At 38.4% G+C, this 16,954-nt stretch overlaps 3 protein-coding genes across 4 annotated transcripts in view; all 3 read right to left on the bottom strand.

Moving 5' to 3' along the window:
* Positions 140-3,065, bottom strand: LOC109841668 (serine/threonine-protein phosphatase 7 long form homolog). Its single transcript, XM_020410617.1, has 5 exons — positions 2,530-3,065; positions 2,368-2,455; positions 1,845-2,291; positions 1,669-1,776; positions 140-223 (listed from the first exon to the last, which is right to left on the bottom strand). The coding sequence occupies exons 1-5, from the start codon at positions 3,063-3,065 to the stop codon at positions 140-142; spliced, it is 1,263 nt and encodes a 420-aa protein (XP_020266206.1).
* On the bottom strand, positions 3,840-9,628 carry LOC109841669. Its single transcript, XM_020410618.1, has 3 exons — positions 9,315-9,628; positions 3,960-5,957; positions 3,840-3,885 (listed from the first exon to the last, which is right to left on the bottom strand). The coding sequence occupies exons 1-3, from the start codon at positions 9,626-9,628 to the stop codon at positions 3,840-3,842; spliced, it is 2,358 nt and encodes a 785-aa protein (XP_020266207.1).
* Positions 11,687-16,954, bottom strand: part of LOC109841437 (actin-related protein 8) — a 62,610-nt gene continuing 57,342 nt past the window's right edge. For both annotated transcript variants that reach the window (XM_020410408.1, XM_020410409.1), the window contains 7 exons: positions 16,068-16,149; positions 14,725-14,867; positions 14,246-14,394; positions 13,414-13,544; positions 13,144-13,262; positions 12,134-12,222; positions 11,687-11,995 (listed from right to left, as the gene is read on the bottom strand). In XM_020410408.1, the coding sequence (XP_020265997.1) occupies positions 11,887-11,995; positions 12,134-12,222; positions 13,144-13,262; positions 13,414-13,544; positions 14,246-14,394; positions 14,725-14,867; positions 16,068-16,149 (822 nt within the window). In that variant the 3' untranslated portion in view covers positions 11,687-11,886. The remainder of the gene's footprint in view (positions 11,996-12,133; positions 12,223-13,143; positions 13,263-13,413; positions 13,545-14,245; positions 14,395-14,724; positions 14,868-16,067; positions 16,150-16,954) is intronic.

The raw sequence follows: 16,954 nt of genomic DNA on the forward strand, positions 1-16,954 counted from the left end.
CGGAATTGAGCTAAGTATTTTCAGGTGGTTGGAGATTGATGTTCTTTTCATCCACTTCAAATTTCCTTTTGATTTTGTAATCTAGTGTTTTGATAGGAGGGGCAAGAGAAGATTTTTCCCAGGTTTACTTTCAGCCATTTTAGAAGAGTAGCTTCAAGAACACAAGCCCAACGGTGTGATCTGCTTCGAGTTTCTGGGCCGCATGCAAGATACTGTCAGCAGTCTAACATAAAAAAAAAATCATGATTGTTGGCCTTACAACCCAACGGTGTGATCTGCTTTGATTACATATTCCTTGAGATGTCATTTTCCTTACGCTGGCAAGATTGCGAACAATATTGGTCTTTTTATATCATCGATTACATTTTGGGATGAAAACATTTCTTAGTTTCTTTTTCCTTATTTAACTAGGGATCTTATACCTCTTTATAATCAGTGAAGTTTCATGTCTCATGAAAAAATATTAAAAAAAAAAAAATTATCAATATTAAATTTAATATCAATTTCAATAATTAATTACATGCAAGTATTTAATATTTTCTCAGCATAGTAGTAGTAGAAGGTCCTAGGAGATCAACGTTTAAAAGAAAACTCATTGAACTTTAGCCAATATGTGTGTTTTTCTTTTCTTTTCTTTTTTCCCTGAAACAGGTTAACTTCCCTAATTCATCAAATTGTTATTTAAATTCATTTTACGAATTAAAAAAAACCCTTTTAACCACGTCTCATTTGCTGCTGAGCCTCAGTCTCTAAAAGACAATAAGACAATGTGGAATAGCTGTGCGGTCAAGATTGAGGTAAATGAAACTCCTAGGCTAACAGAATAACAGGGAAAATGTAAATGATTGCGGCTCCTTGTACAACAGGAGGGATGCTAGACAAGTTTACAACACCAAATTATCACGCTTGCTAAAGGAGATCAACCCTCCTTTATGGACAAATTTTCAAAACCAACCGTTTTAGGAATTTAATTGCAAAAACCGACCGCTTTTGATAATAATTGCAAAAACCGACCTGTTTTCAGCCCAGCGCTGAAAACAGGTCGGTTTTTGTAAAAAATTCTCCGAAACATCACGGGAGTTCAACTCCCGTGAAGTTTATGGAGAAATTAAACTTCACGGGAGTTGAACTCCCGTGAAGATTAATTTGTGCTTAAAACTCCACGGGAGTTCAACTCCCGTGGAGTTACAGTCAACCATTCCAGAGACTCGATCTCTGGAAAATTGGCACTGCAACTTCACGGGAGTTGAAATCCCGTGAAGTTGCAGGTCACCCAGCATGCACAGCTGCTGTGCAGGTTTTGTATATTTACCTGTAACTCATATATATGCCAATTTATTTACAAACAACAATATATACATGATTCAACCATGAATTATAACTCATATATATGCCAATTTATTTGCAAACAACAATATATACATGATTCAACCATGAATTAAACACACACGATTATGTATATGAACAATAATTTACCTTCAAAAGTTTAGTATTTGAAAATTCAGGAAAGTTACAAAATTTATCGGCATGCGAAGTGCCGGCTCCATCGGCATGCGAAGTGCCGGCGTCATCATCACGCGGCCGTCGACGTCGAGCGTACGCCCGTCCAAATGAGCGAGACCTGTCCTCACGGCCTGCGAACTCGTCGACGTGAGTCTTATGGAACACCTGCGCTATGCTCTTCTTAATCCTGCTGAGGAGACCTAACGCCACCTGATCCTGAATCTCAGTCACGTGCGCATCAATATCAGCATCAATGCTATCTAAAACACGGACCTGCGTGGTAAACAATTTATTAAGTATCAACTCAATAAAAAATATTATAATTTAGCTTAGAAACTTACGTAATCTCTCTCGTTCATCCCACTAGGGATGTAACTATCTGTCGGTGGGCGTGGCATGTGTCCAGCTAAAGGCTGTGGGTCACGCGTGATCCATCTACGTGTGATATCCCAATACCAACGCATATACGTGGTATAGTCAACAGTTGTGGGCCTCGTATCCTGTATGCAATCCCACCTCTGAACCCACCTGTCTATGTAGGCCGCACGGACTACGGCCCAGTCAGTCCGGTGCGATGTAGGGCGCCGCCGACGATTGATCTGCTCGACAGGATCTGGAATATGCTGAGAGAGTGTAAACTGCCGTAGCACACGGTCCGGTACATGCATCTCTACGATCTCCCAACAGATCAATGGAACTCTGGCTCTCCACAATTCGGGACGATCTCGGCAGATAGGTGCAAGAGAATGTATATCGAGCTCCGGCGGTGTATAGGGTCTCCACTTGAACTGAAATAAAATAAAACATTTATCGGTATCATACAGAAAAACTATAATATTCATACTTCCTGAGTTTTATATTTACCTGTTCGTGCTGGAGGCCATCAAGCTCATTTCGGTAAAACTGAGGGTGACGCGTCGCTGATTTGTACTGAGCGTATCGCACGTTATACCTATATGCAGAATAGCGAATATATAAGTACAAATATTCAGGTTACGAATGAAATATGTGTGTGTACAATTATACCTGTATGCCAATGGATACTGCCCCTCTAAGTCACGGTGCATAAGTAAAGTGGGTCGTCCAATATGAATGCGCTCCCATGACCAAATCTGTATCAACGTACAGCATCCCTTGAATTCTTTATTCTGCATCAGAGATACTCTACTCAATTCTCGATACAAATATGCCAACACCGCACTGCCCCACGATAGTGCCCCGCATACACCAAAATCCTCCAGCAGTGGCAGCCATCGTGCATGTACGAGAGTCTTGCTCGCATCAGGAAATAGTACGCACCCTATCATGTGCAATATGTATGCACGAGCATGAAACTGGAGCGTCTCATCAGAGGCATCCTCTGGTATGTCGCCCTGAAATGTCTGACGAAGCCACGATAGCTTCATCGCACCACTCCTCAAGTCGGGAACCTGTCCAAGAAGCCGGGCACATACCTCCGGCCAACTATGATCGTCGGTGCCCGTAACTACCGGTCCATCAATCCGGAGCCCAAGTATGACGGCCACGTCCTGTAAAGTGATCGTGCACTCCCCTATATGCATGTGAAAGGTGTTGGTCTCTGGCCTCCACCTCTCAATCAAAGCAGTGATAAGCGGCCAATCAAGCCTGATATAACGAATCGTCGAACACGGTCGAAAACCGGCCTGAGCGATCAAAGCTAGTACCCTCTCATCCTCTATGACCCATGCCGAATGACTATGGGAATGCTCGATCATCGTGTACTCTGGTACGGGCTGCACATAAAACGAGAATCAGTTTTAAGTATATTCATTAAAAAATTACATTAATCGAAGAAATATATATCTAATTTATTCGTATTACCTCTCCCGAACCAATATGGTCTGAACAATGACTCGCCTGAAGGTACAAAACGTCGGGATTCTCCGGTCCCGGATCCATAATGAATAGACCTGTGATTAAAATATGAGCATATATACAGAGTGCAATGAACACAGTATCATACATAACATATTACAAATAACGAGTATCATACGCTTCAAAGATAACAACTACGAATGACATAGTGCAAAACGATACATAATACAAATCAACGCCTAATACTAACTGGACACCTATTTTTGTTGTGACCCGGTTGATCACATCTACTGCACTTATTTCTCCTCCTAGCTCCTTCACGTCCGTCATCCATACTATTTCTAATACGCACGGAACGAGGGCGCCCCGCCGATCTTTTATACAATGGAGGTAATATCCGTGGCCCATCTTGTGTCCAATGTCGACTATCGTATGGTGGACGAAAACACTCTTTGTAGGTTTGTTGATAGTTGTATGCAGAATACCAAGCGTCGACAAATTCATAATGTGAAATGCGAGCACCACCCTGTAGGTCGGAGCAAGCTGCTACAACATGTGAACAAGGAATCAATTGTAGTTGCGGTACATTGCAAGTGCACGTACAAGTGCGATCCACCAACATATTGACTTTGTAAGAGCGATTTTCTCTATGGGTTATTCCCTCGAGCACCTCCCATTCATTAAAACTGTATCGTACAACCTGAAAGGACCGAGCTTGTACAATCCGAGCTGCTAGCATTTCATCAACCTTCGGTGTTAGCTCTGAGCGCATATTTTCACCAAGTTCTCGACGTCGAAGAAAGAATTTATTAAGCCTGTAAAAAGTTTTAGCAACTAGTGCCTGTATTGGCATGCCGCGTGCTCCCCTGAGCACGCCATTGAAGCTCTCAGACGCGTTCGTAGTCATCATACAGAACCGTCGACCGCCATCCTCACATAAAGCCCACTTATCAACATTGTTTGGACCCAAACTAGTTTCGATCCAATCATGTGCGGCTCGTGAAGTGAACTTGATCCTCTCTCGTATTTGTTCATAAACATATTTTTCTGTTGCACAACCGGCTTGCCAAAGTAAGTCTTGAACCTGAGCGTTTCCATACTTCTTCTTGAAGTTGTCTCTAATATGTCGCAAGCAATAGCGATGTGCATGTGGTGGCGGGAAATGTCGTTGGAGTGCTCTTGGAATTCCTTTCATCCTATCGGATATGAATGTAATCGACCGCGTCCCCACACTAGGGATATGATATCTAATGCATGCAAAAAACCAAGCCCAATTCTCTGTATTTTCAACATCAACCACTGCGAATGCTAAAGGAAACAACCCGCCATCCGCGTCAACTCCGGTTGCAACAAGCAAAACGCCTTTGTATTTACCATATAAGTGAGTTCCATCAATGCTAAGAAGAGGACGGCAATATCGAAACCCCTCAATACAGGGCCCAAATGCCCAAAATACACCGGTGAACCGCCGTTCTCCGCCATCAACGGGGTCCGAAGATACTTCGTAGACAGTCCCCGGATTTTCTCTTTTGAGTGCTTCAAGATAATGAGGTAAGATCTCATACGATTTATCCCAATCCCCGAATATTTTTATCATCGCCTTCCTCCTAGCATTCCAACACTTGTGATATGATACATCCAAGTTGGTGGCTTTATGCACTAAAAGACGGATATCTTTCGGCCTTAGATCAAGATCCTCCCTCAGATGCGGTAAAATCAATCGATATATAAAAGAAGAGGACGCATTCTTGTTATTCATCTCTAATCGAGGATTGCTACAAGTGTGGAGTCCATTGTATGCCGTGATTTTGAATTGCCCACCTACTCTTGAACCCGAGCGTGAATTAAGCTTCCACGGACACCTCGCATTGCCGTCGTGGTGTCCACTATTATCTTCGACATCGTCATCTTTGCGATAGAAACAAACCACATTATAGCTTGTAGTATTATTTTTGGTTGGCCTGAACTTCACATTTTTTGCAATGGAATACGTGCGAATAGCATGGATCAATTTCTCCTTACTCTCGTAAAGATCTCCCTTGATGAATGAGAAGTCCTCGGCCTGTGTATCAACACCGCTATTAGTGCCAATAGGAACACTTTCCATCGCGGAGTTATCAATCCATTCATCTCCTTGAAGTTCATCGGGCGGCGGATCCTCTAAGCCGACATACTCATTATTAACATAAGCCCCGTCGATGTGTTGGTTTTCCCCGTCATCACGATCTATCAAGGTCATGCTATTAATTTGTAATCCCTCCTCTTCATCATCATTCTCGGATTCAACACTTGCATTATCTTCTTGAATTCCCGTGTTAGTATCGAAAGCATTCGAAGTGCCCACGAACGAAGGACCGCTCATGTATTGTGATTGTGTCCAACATTCATCTTGTTGAGGAGATAAAAAGCCTACAGAATCAACTTCAGGATCCTCCAACATGCGGGAATACATTCCTTCGTAGTTCAACGATTTGCCCAAATCTCTCTGATGTTTTTCAATGAACAATTCGACCGAACGCTTCTCGTCGTGTAAGACATGAATGAGACCCATATCGTAGTCACTTGATATTTGAATGCCACTTGTTCTGTTCTCCACAACAGGATAATTGCAAACCACACTGAGGTGATACTCACGTGAGTTAGTTAATGTAAGTTTGTGTAATTCATTAACCAAATCATCGAAAGGAATGTTGGACTGTGACTCCACGGGAGTTGAACTCCCGTGGAGTTTTAAGCACAAATTAAGCTTCACGGGAGTTCAACTCCCGTGAAGTTTAATTTCCCCATAAACTTCACGGGAGTTGAACTCCCGTGATGTTTCGGAGAATTTTTTACAAAAACCGACATGTTTTCAGCGCTGGGCTGAAAACAGGTCGGTTTTTGCAATTATTATCTAAAGGAGATCAACCCTCCTTTTATAGGGGCTAACCCCACTATCTCCACCCCCTTCAGATCCGCCCCTTGAGAGATATTCTCTTAACTACCTCACGTTTCCACGTTCTTCTCAACTGAGAAACGAACGTTGATTTGGTCACTGAAGACCGATTCAAAGTAACATCTCCCACTTGACCAAATCAACCAAGTGACATGCCTCCCACTGTTCGTGAGATCGGATGTTTCTGCTTACTATTACTCCCACTATCCGTAGAGAGTAACTCTTATTTCATTATTCATGAAATTTTACTTAGACTTATTTATTCCTAAGTCTCATCAAACTTACATGTTTGATAAAAGATTCTGCTGGTATTCCTTTTGTCAAAGGATCAACGATCATATCTGTAGTAGGAATATAAGTCACTTTGACTTCTCCCTTTTCTACAATATCTCGAATATAGTGATAATGTATCTCAATATGTTTTCCTTTGGAGCTATTCCCGCCACTATTGATTAAGCTAATTGCTGCTTGATTATCACAATAAATATCAATAGGATCTTTTAACAAATTAAGATCAAGATCAATAAAAAACCGTCTTATCCAGACAGCATGTGTAGTTGCCATACTGCAAGCTATATATTCAGCTTCTTGCGTATATCTAGCGACACATCCTTGTTTCTTGCTACTCCAAGAAACAGCTCCTCCTCCAAAGATAAATAAGTGTCCCGAAGTGGACTTTCCATCATCTTTATCACCTCCGAAATCAGCATCAGAATAACCGAGGAGATCAAGCGAATCAGCTTGATAAACTAATCTATGAGTCAATGTACCTCTGATATACTTCATAATCCTTTTAACAGCTTCCCAATGTGCTGGTCCTGGATTACTTTGATATCTACTGACTAGACTCACAGCATAAGCTATATCAGGTCTGGTGCACAACATTGCATACATCAAGCTTCCAATTGCTTGAGCATAAGGAACATCTAATGGCTTCTGCCCCTCTCCAGGGCTTTGCTCTTTACATAATCTCTTTCCCATAACCAACGGAGTTGGTGCCGGATTGGAATTATCCATTCCAAACCTTTTAAGAACTGATCTTAAATATTTTTCTTGGTTTAAACTTAGCATTCTAGACTTTCTATCTCGAATTATTTGAATTCCAAGAATATATGATGCATCTCCCATGTCTTTCATCTCAAACTTTTCGCTGAGATCTGCCTTGATTTTATTCAACATTTCTATGTCATTTCCAGTGAGCAATATATCATCCACATATAAGGATAATATAGTAAACTTGCTCCCACTTTTCAAGACATATACACAATTATCTAATTTATTTTGAATAAAACCAAGTTTAGTAACTGCATCATGAAATTTGAGATACCATTGTCTAGAAGACTGTTTTAAACCATATAGAGATTTCATTAATTTGTAAACTTTATGTTCCTGTTCTTTCACCTGAAAACCTTCAGGTTGTTGCATATATATTGCTTCCTTCAACTCTCCGTTAAGGAATGCAGTTTTAACATCCATTTGGAATAACTCCAAATCAAGATATGCAACAATAGCCAAAATAATTCTAATGGATGCAAATTTAGCTACAGGAGAATACGTCTCCTGAAAATCTATTCCTGCCTTCTGGTTATAACCTTTGGCAACTAACCGTGCTTTGAATTTATCAATAGATCCATCAACACGATATTTCTTTTTGAGCACCCATTTGCATCCTATGGCTTTCCTATTTTCTGGTAGATCACATAACTCCCATACCTTGTTCTTTTCTATGGAATCAAGTTCTTCTCTCATAGATTCTAGCCATGAAGCTGATTCATGCGATTTCATCGCATCAGAAAAGGTTAAGGGATCTTGTTCTTCTATATTTGTATCTACCGAAAAACAGGATGACTCACATGAATACAAATAGTAATCATCCATCCATGAAGGTTGTGTTCTTGCCCTTTTGTTGCCTACAATCGGTTGATTAGGTACATTATTTTCCATAGGTATTTCATCATTTTCAAGGTTAGGTTCATTCACAATATCAGGGTCATTAGTGGGAACAACACTGTAATAATCATCATCTATTACAGTTAGATGTTTTGTTTCCTCTTGAACTTGTTCCTCTTCCTCTAGATTCTCTAGAAATGTAGCATCTCTGCTTTCAATGGCTCCTTTTTCTTTATTGTAGAACTTATAACCTTTTGACTTTTTTGAATACCCTATGAATCTACACTTTATTGTTTTAAAATCCAACTTATCTCTAAGTTGACATGGAATGAGAACATGGGCTATAGATCCCCACTTCCTGAGATGACTCAAATTAGGTTTCCTCCCATTCCATAATTCATAAGGTGTAGATATAACTGATTTGGTGGGAATTCTATTTAAAATGTAGTTTGCAGTTAACAATGCTTCTCCCCAAAAGTTTTTAGAGAGACCAGAATGAGACAACATGCATCTAACTACATTTAATAATGTTCTGTTCTTTCTTTCAGCAACACCATTTTGTTGTGGCGTATACGGCATTATTGTATGCCTTTTAATTCCATGCTGAATACAATAACTTTCAAATTCTTTAGAATTATATTCTCCACCTCTATCAGTTCTCAAAATTTTAATTTTCAATCCAAGTTGATTTTCAACTTCTGTCTTATATCTCTTAAAGCAGTCAAAAGCTTCTAATTTTCTAGATATAAGATAGACGTGTGCAAACTTGAAATAATCATCTATGAAAGTAATAAAATATTCATTATTACTATGAGTTTTGACACTTAGGGGATCACAAATATCCGAGTGTATCAACCCTAAAAGTTCATTGGCTCTATGTCCGCCAATAAAAGGTTTTCTAGTCATTTTACCAGTTAAATAATGTTCACATGGTGGCAACTGAACATTAGATAGTGCAGGAAGCAAGTTCATTCTGATAATTTCTTTTATTTTTGAAATACTAGCATGTCCTAGTCTAAAATGCCACAATTCAGATTCAGAAATATAACAGGACAAGTAGTTCAAATTCAAATTTTCATTATCAGAATTATTACAAACTACTGGAAGAATGCATAATTCATGCTCGGGCACATATTTTCCCATAGCATACACTTTATTATTCTTGCCTATAGAAACCCTGTTATTGTAGAACCTAACTTTCAGTCCTTTCTTCATCAAGCTGGGAACAGAGATCAGATTGCGCCGAATTCCTGGTGCATAGAACACATCTTTGAGGACAAGAATGCTGTCCCCAAGATCTAATCTATACGAACCAATACCTTCTACATCGAGATAGGTATTGTTTCCCATATAAATTCTCTGTTCTCCTTTCTTCAGCTCGGTGAATTCTATGACTCCATTCTTGTCCTTTGCAATATGTCTAGTCGCACCGGAGTCGATCCACCAACCACTGATATCCGTCATCACAGCATTACATTCCGTCACACCGACGAATTCTCTTTTGCTAGTACCCCCTTGTTCTGGATGCTTATAGCCTCCTTTATTCTCCTGCTTTTCACCTTGTGGGCAATTTGGCTTGAAATGCCCAAATTTCCCACAATTGTAGCAGGCTCCACGGGACACTTTCTTTTTCTTGAACTGCTGTGATTCGGTCCTCGCGGTTGTGGTTTATTAGGACCAGGGTTTTTATAGCTTCCAGTATTATGCCTCTGACGGACATAATTCAGCTCCTGCTGCACCATATTTAGTTCTGGTTCCTTCCTACTGGCTATTAAGTCTTGTTCTATCGCTAGGTGCATAGGAAGATTAGTGACAGACTTAATGGCAGGATTAATTCTCAATGTGGTGGTAGCCACAGCAAGTGAAGGGGGAAGACTATTCAAAATGGTTGCCACTTGCATTCTTTCCGGGATTTCGGTCCCAGCAGTGGATAAGTCCTTAGCCATGACAATCATTTTATTTATATGCTCTACGACATTGTCTCCCTCTTGCATACGACAAGAATTATACTTATGCAAGAGGAGTTGAATGTTAACTTCAGAAGCAGTGTCATATTTTTCTTTTATTGCATTCCACATGTCCATGGAAGTCTTATATGTTTCAAAAACTTTGATTAAGTTATCTTTCATGAACATGAGCATAAGACTTTTCGCTTTTTTGTCTTTCGATTTCCATTGCTCAAACCCTTTCTTTTCTTCAGGTGTTGATTTATCAGTAAGGGTTGGAGCAGTGGTTTCGATTACATCATCAATGTTGTCATGAATAAGAGCATATCCTATTTTTCTATGCCACATATCATAAATGAATAAGAGCATATCCTATTTTTCTATGCCACATATCATAATTACTGTCATTAAATTTATCAATTTTCCCTAGTTCTGATAGAACGAGTTTACTAGCCATTCGGTAAAGAACTAAAACTGATTTTTGTGAGTTGAGAAACGAAGCTCCAATTAAAGCGAGGTCGTCACTTAGCGGTGTTGACCGAAGAATCTGTTGTCGAAGTTTCGACGTCGTTTCTGACTGGATTGGAGATGATCAACTTGAAACAGTCGGGCCAGCAAACAAACACAACACTCAAAAGCCCAAAAAGAAAGCCCAAAATATGTTAATGCAGATGTATTAATAGGAGGGCTCACGAATTTTGATGGGAAAAAAAAACTTGAAGATAGGACTTTTGTAGGCTTGGTGTAGGACAAGAAGGAATAGGGTAGGCTTTATTGTATAGGACAAAAAAATGCTAGCTTGCTAGCTGGATGTGATATAAAAAATGCTAGGTTGCTAGCTTGCTAGCCGCCTTTTGTAGGCTTAGCTTTAAGCTTGTGGATATAGGCTTGCGGCTAGCCTATGAAGAAAGAGTAAAACCGAAAAATAAAGGGAGAGAGAAGGCTATCTTTTAACTGAAGGATATAGGGTGAGCTCCTTTTTTTTTCAACTGGCTAGCTTCTTCTTCTACTTCTTCAACTGAAATCTTCTTCTTCAACCGAGAGCTTCTTCTTCAAGGAGTTGGAGAGAGAGTTTTCTTTGCTGAAAAATAGCAGGATTCCAAGATGATGAAGAACCTTGATCTCTGATACCAGTGATCGAATACAGAGAAGAGAAAAGATGATATCTTTGAAGGGGGCTCCGGTAATGGGTAAGAGGTTTTCTTTTCTTCGTTGTATTTTCTAAAGGAGATCAACCCTCCTTTTATAGGGGCTAACCCCACTATCTCCACCCCTTCAGATCCGCCCCTTAAGAGATATTCTCTTAACTACCTCACGTTTCCACGTTCTTCTCAACTGAGAAACGAACGTTGATTTGGTCACTGAAGACCGATTCAAAGTAACAGCTTGCACTAAATGGTACATCGATAAAAATGTCTTACAGAAATTGATACCGTCATTTCTTCTATACGTCTTCTATACGTCGTAGATATACATCACACAACTGCAGAAGTGAATTGAGAGATTTTAATCATTCTATACAATTTGCAACACCAAATTCACGCGTCATATTAACATGCCCACAGCACACAACGAATATCCTGGAGATCCTTACAGAAATTGATCTCCACACAAATATGCATCATCTCTTCTATAACTGTTATGGATTATTACATAATACAGCAAATATACAACATCATCTGTTCTATAATTGTTATAGATATACATAATACACCAGCGTAACGAAGGAAAAAAGATTTATACAGATAAAGCTAAACTTCGAATGAAGGATCGTCTCTATAGCTGCTGCCGCATATTACCGTGATTATAATATCCACAACATGCTCTTAGAACTTTCCATCTCCATGGAATTTGACCATTTATTTCGAGCTCGTTTCCATGCCAACTACAAGCAAAGCAAGAGCTTAAAGCAAAACTAATTTGCAGTGTTCGTTCAACTGCAGTCCCACATCAGAAAGTATCTTGATCTGATACACCATAACCAATTAATTGACTAATTTGATACGCTATTTCCATCAATTACCATGAGCCCAAGAAGGACGATGGATTTTTTCGAGACTTCTGGCGAAATTGCTTTTTTGTTATGCACCATGCTTCAGAAAAGGTGCTTACCTGCAGTTCATGCAAGTGATTAAAATTTTTCTAAATACAATAAGCAGAATATAAATCACACATATATTATTTGGCACATTGTAAATGCAAATTCAATCCAGGGATCGGCCATGCTTACTTATTAAACAGAAAAGTGCATATTTAAAACAAATGAACAATATATCAAGGTTCAGGTCAACCATGATGTGCTAAAACACCTTTGCTCCTTAGTAGATCCACATCAGCAATCTCAAAGTGTGTTAGAATTGAAGGTAATTTAAAGATGTAGTGCTCTAGTTACTGATAGTACATGTAACTTGTATTTATGCCACACGATGATATCCTATGGTTAGCAGCAGTATGTTCAAAGATTTTCATCGATAGTGTCAGCTTATAATCGCTTATCAACTCCAACCTTTTGTCAAATAACAATTAAGATGACAAGAGTAAACAGTTACGCCCACAGTATAGCACTTTTTGTAGGGCATTACCAATATACGTGTGATATCTCATAAGTATATAGCTACAGTAGTGCACAGATTTTGGAGTACTCGGATAATTCACATGGAAAGTATAAAGTCCTGCATCTTAGAAATTGAATGAAAGTATCTCTTCAATCTTTGTGATAACATGATTGCAGATTTTCCTGGGAATTACTTTGCACGATAGCTGTAAAGACAACAGCTTAAGCATAAATATACCTATTTTCAATAGAGGTTCTTAATTCTGTTTCATTTCTGATGATCAACTAATGCTAATTTATACATCTCATAGTTTTTTTTGGGTGGGACCAACAGTTAGGGTTAAAAATAAATCTCCATGTGCTTACGTTACAGTTAGGGTAAAATAATTATAAAAAAAACTCATAACCTAATTTTTAAATTTTAACCAGTTTTTTTCTTAGTCAAAAAAAAGATCTCATAGGTTCATTAATGTGCTTACATTACTAACAATCTTTGCACCAAACCATGCAGAATCAGCTCCATGTGGAGGGGGAATGACCTTGATCCCTTCAGAGACAGATGAAGGCAGTATTTTCTGCACCTCTTTCTCTAACCTACCTGGAATAATTGAGTATCAAAACAACAAACTTCAGCTCAAGCATCACATCCTCATCAAGTATGAACCAGGTGCAGCATGCATAGATTAACCCGTACATATGTACGTACACACGCTACTTTGCTGTTACTTAAGTATGTAACTCTGACATACCTGGTAATCCAGGTAAGCATGCAGTTCCACCTGCCAAGACTACGGTTTTAAACCATCCATCATCGCCTAATTCTGCTTCAGTACAATGATCCATGCAAAGAGCTAAAGCTCGATGCAGACCCATAGCAAGGCTATAAGGAGAAAAACAGAAAGAAAAGCATAATTGGGAATAAGTTGACAAGGTTTAAAGGTCTGGAATCCAGAAAAGATCTGGCATTTGTTCGCCAATAGTTCAGCATTGAGTTATAAGCAGCAGGATATGACATTTATACATATTTAGACATCTAACCTGATAATAATAAACATACGACAGCAGTAGACCAATGACTAGTGAACGATATTAGGTAATTAGTACATACTGGTTTTGTCCTGCTGTGTGCAATTTAGGATTAATAAATTTTAAATTTTCTCGCTAAACATGTGAATTATTCAAGGACGTCTATTGTTCATGGATAACACTATTAAAGTCCGGTCAACTGAAAAATGTGAATCTGCTCAGTTTCTAAATTTATACTTGAAGAATTGGCAAAACTTTTGAAAATTCACAAAGATTGTAACTATCTCAATGAGATCACACCATTGTAGAAAGAAATGGAAAAATGATCTATCCAAAGAAAATGAAATATATCACCTTATAGCAACAATCATGGTGAAATATTTTTGTTCTCTAGTTAGTTAGCTTTGATCTCATTTACAAAAAAATCATACCCAAGTCACAGGAATAAGATGCAAAATATGAGAACAATTTAATTATAAGCACCATGCAAGATCTTTCTGCTGAGTACAAAGAAATGACAAATCTGAGGTACAATATCTATGAAAGAAAACTTACACCCCTCCAATTTGGGGCTGAAAAAGGAGTTCAGCAGCTTGGAAGCGCTCCTCTGATAAATTGAACAAACCCTCACCAGCAATTTCACATGATGCTCGTGTATCTTTACGTAGCTCTGCATTGTAATCGGCAGCTACATAGCATAATTTCTGGGTAACCACCAATATACATCAGGCTAATGATATGATAATTTCTAAGCTGCAATTATTGCAAAAACACAGACAAAAAACAAAGAAGGTTGCTCTAAGAATAATCTCCAATTTCATTATAGCTAGGATAGTTAATGATTTCAAACATAATAGGTATAAGCCTAGGACAGATAACACTCCAGGTAAACTACTATTAATCATTCTCCCACTTCAATATATACCAATGGGAGTACATAGACTCCTGCCATTGAACAGATAATAACATGCATTATTTGCTGAACGCTTACTACAACAATTTCCCTCGTGACCTCTAAAATTGAGGGGGCATACCTCCTTTACTGCCCGAACAGTGTATAATGACTCAAAATTTATGTTTCTCTGCTGCATTAGCTCCTTGAGATATCCCGTAAGTTTTAAGGCGCCTAGTCCAACAACTTCAACTCCCACATCATGCATTACCCTTCCCTGCATAACTGATAAAATGCAATTCTTTGTAAGATACAAGATGAGGCCATCATCAAACACTTTGTAAGTAATAGATCACACTAAAACATCAAATATGATCTTATTATAGCATCAAATATGATAATTATGTAGACTCATGGATCTCAAGCCTCCTAAGTCAAATTGAACACAAGTATAACTTCTGAGATCAACCCCTGTGTATTGCAGAGGGCTCCATGAATAGTAGGGTTGTGAGATAGATTCGGGTTAATAAACCGTAGTCAAAATAAAATTACTCTCTGATATATCTTTTATCACTTAATAAAGAACCATTTATCTAAAACAAAAACAGCAAGCTTAGTTTACAGTAATAAATGGGCATATTCACCATCTAATTCTAGGAAATGTAAACAATTATGAAGATAATTTATCACTAAAAAACTACACAAAATCCCCTTCTTCCATCTACATCACACAGGCACTTATAATCAGAAACCTAGAAATATCCAGAAAACATAACATTACATGACCATAAGACTCTTTAAGGGCATACAAAAATCTGTGCAATCAACTGCATTAAACTTGTTATTCCTTACAAGACAAACTCTTTCAAATCAACAACTTAGTAAATGATAGAAGTTGTACGCGAATGTTAAAGCACAACTGATCAACGCGTATCTTGCCCTTTCCAACCTAACATATTGTTTACCACTTATGTGAACCTTTGTGCTAATTTACTCGTGCTGAGCACTACATGGGCTTATGAAATCGTTGTATAATATATGCAAATAAGGTTTTTAAAATAAGATAATTTTTTTATTTGATAAAAAAGAGCACAGAAGTCTCCAATCAAATACTGTTATCACATGAAAGTACCATAAATTATTGGATGCCTAATAGAACTTAAACCGCCTTCCAGTGGGAATCATGATAAGATAACATCATAGATTGTTTTAACCAAAGTTACCCAACATAGCAAAAATACGTCTATGAGAACACAACAATAAGGGCGACAAATAAAGAATCAGATCAGAGTCAAGATGTCATAGGATCTGGTTAATCTTTTCCCAACTCAAAGTTCCCTGAATCTGCTCAGTGGCATAAGATTTAATTGAGGGATCTTTTGCAGATATTTTTTGATAGAGCGGATGCTTTCTGATTCAAATATCTACAGTGCCCTTCATGTGCAGTATGAATGAACATAATTTAAGGTACAAAGAATAACTCACTTGGCACAATTGATGTTACATGAAAACCAATGTTCACAACAATTCCAGAAGTACGTCTTGCAGCATACAAAGCTAAAACTGCCTGACATATTTTGATGAAAGAGAAGTGTGGTCAAGACACATGCAGGATAAGCAATGAAACAAGAAAAAAGGCATGTCAGTAATAACCAGAATGTCATTGTACAGAATGTCATTGTATTTTCACAAGCCAGCTAATCATGTTCATACTTAAATCAACTGACATATTACACATATTACTTATCTATGAGAAATTACCCAACGTCTTTATACACATGGCATAAGCTTGTTCACATTAATCACCAAGATGCACACTTCTATGGTGACACTACTAGAGGTATAACTGTAAACACATTGTCAAGAGAGTGAGGATATTTTATTATGTCAGACACATCCTTTGTTTCGTGTAGTAAGATAAATTTGGAAAAATCATGTGTCAGGCTTGTCCAAATGTGATTATGGACATAAGTCATTTTGGTGGTCATTCCTTACTCAGGAATCCAATGTAGATTTGACTAGTTCCCATCCACAGTGATCCAGACCTCCTTCAAGTGAAATTTCAGATATTCAAACATCTTGATAAAGGAGTGGTAAGAGTCTTTCTTTTTCCCCCTTTCATTGAGTTAGTCATCTTTTATTATGTTTTTCTATTATTTAAATCTGATCGAGGCAGAGATTATCTTAGTGTTGGAGTTAAGCTTGATGAGGAATTACATTGAACAAAGTTATATTTAGTTTCCTAATAATGTCAATGTGAACAAGCATTTCTTCAAAAGCATTCTCCAAACATTATGATATCAGAGCTCATACAGACTGAAACATGTTTTACATCTAGTTGAGCTACTCATTTGTCACAGGAATCACTTTCC

The sequence above is a fragment of the Asparagus officinalis genome, chromosome 5 (assembly GCF_001876935.1).
Source record: "Asparagus officinalis chromosome 5, Aspof.V1, whole genome shotgun sequence".
NCBI lineage: Eukaryota > Viridiplantae > Streptophyta > Magnoliopsida > Asparagales > Asparagaceae > Asparagus > Asparagus officinalis.

Coding starts and splice junctions, on each gene's coding strand:
- LOC109841668 (XM_020410617.1), bottom strand. CDS start 3,065: ATGCATATAGGGGAGTGCACGATCACTTTACAGGACGTGGCCGTCATA. Junction 2,292..2,367: donor ATGGCCTCCAGCACGAACAG/GTAAATATAAAA, acceptor ATTTTATTTCAG/TTCAAGTGGAGACCCTATAC. Junction 224..1,668: donor TTAAGAAGAGCATAGCGCAG/GTGTTCCATAAG, acceptor TTTTTATGTTAG/ACTGCTGACAGTATCTTGCA.
- LOC109841669 (XM_020410618.1), bottom strand. CDS start 9,628: ATGACGGATATCAGTGGTTGGTGGATCGACTCCGGTGCGACTAGACAT. Junction 5,958..9,314: donor ATAGGCAAGAATAATAAAGT/GTATGCTATGGG, acceptor GTATCACCTCAG/TGTGGTTTGCAATTATCCTG. Junction 3,886..3,959: donor CGCTCTTACAAAGTCAATAT/GTTGGTGGATCG, acceptor CACATGTTGTAG/CAGCTTGCTCCGACCTACAG.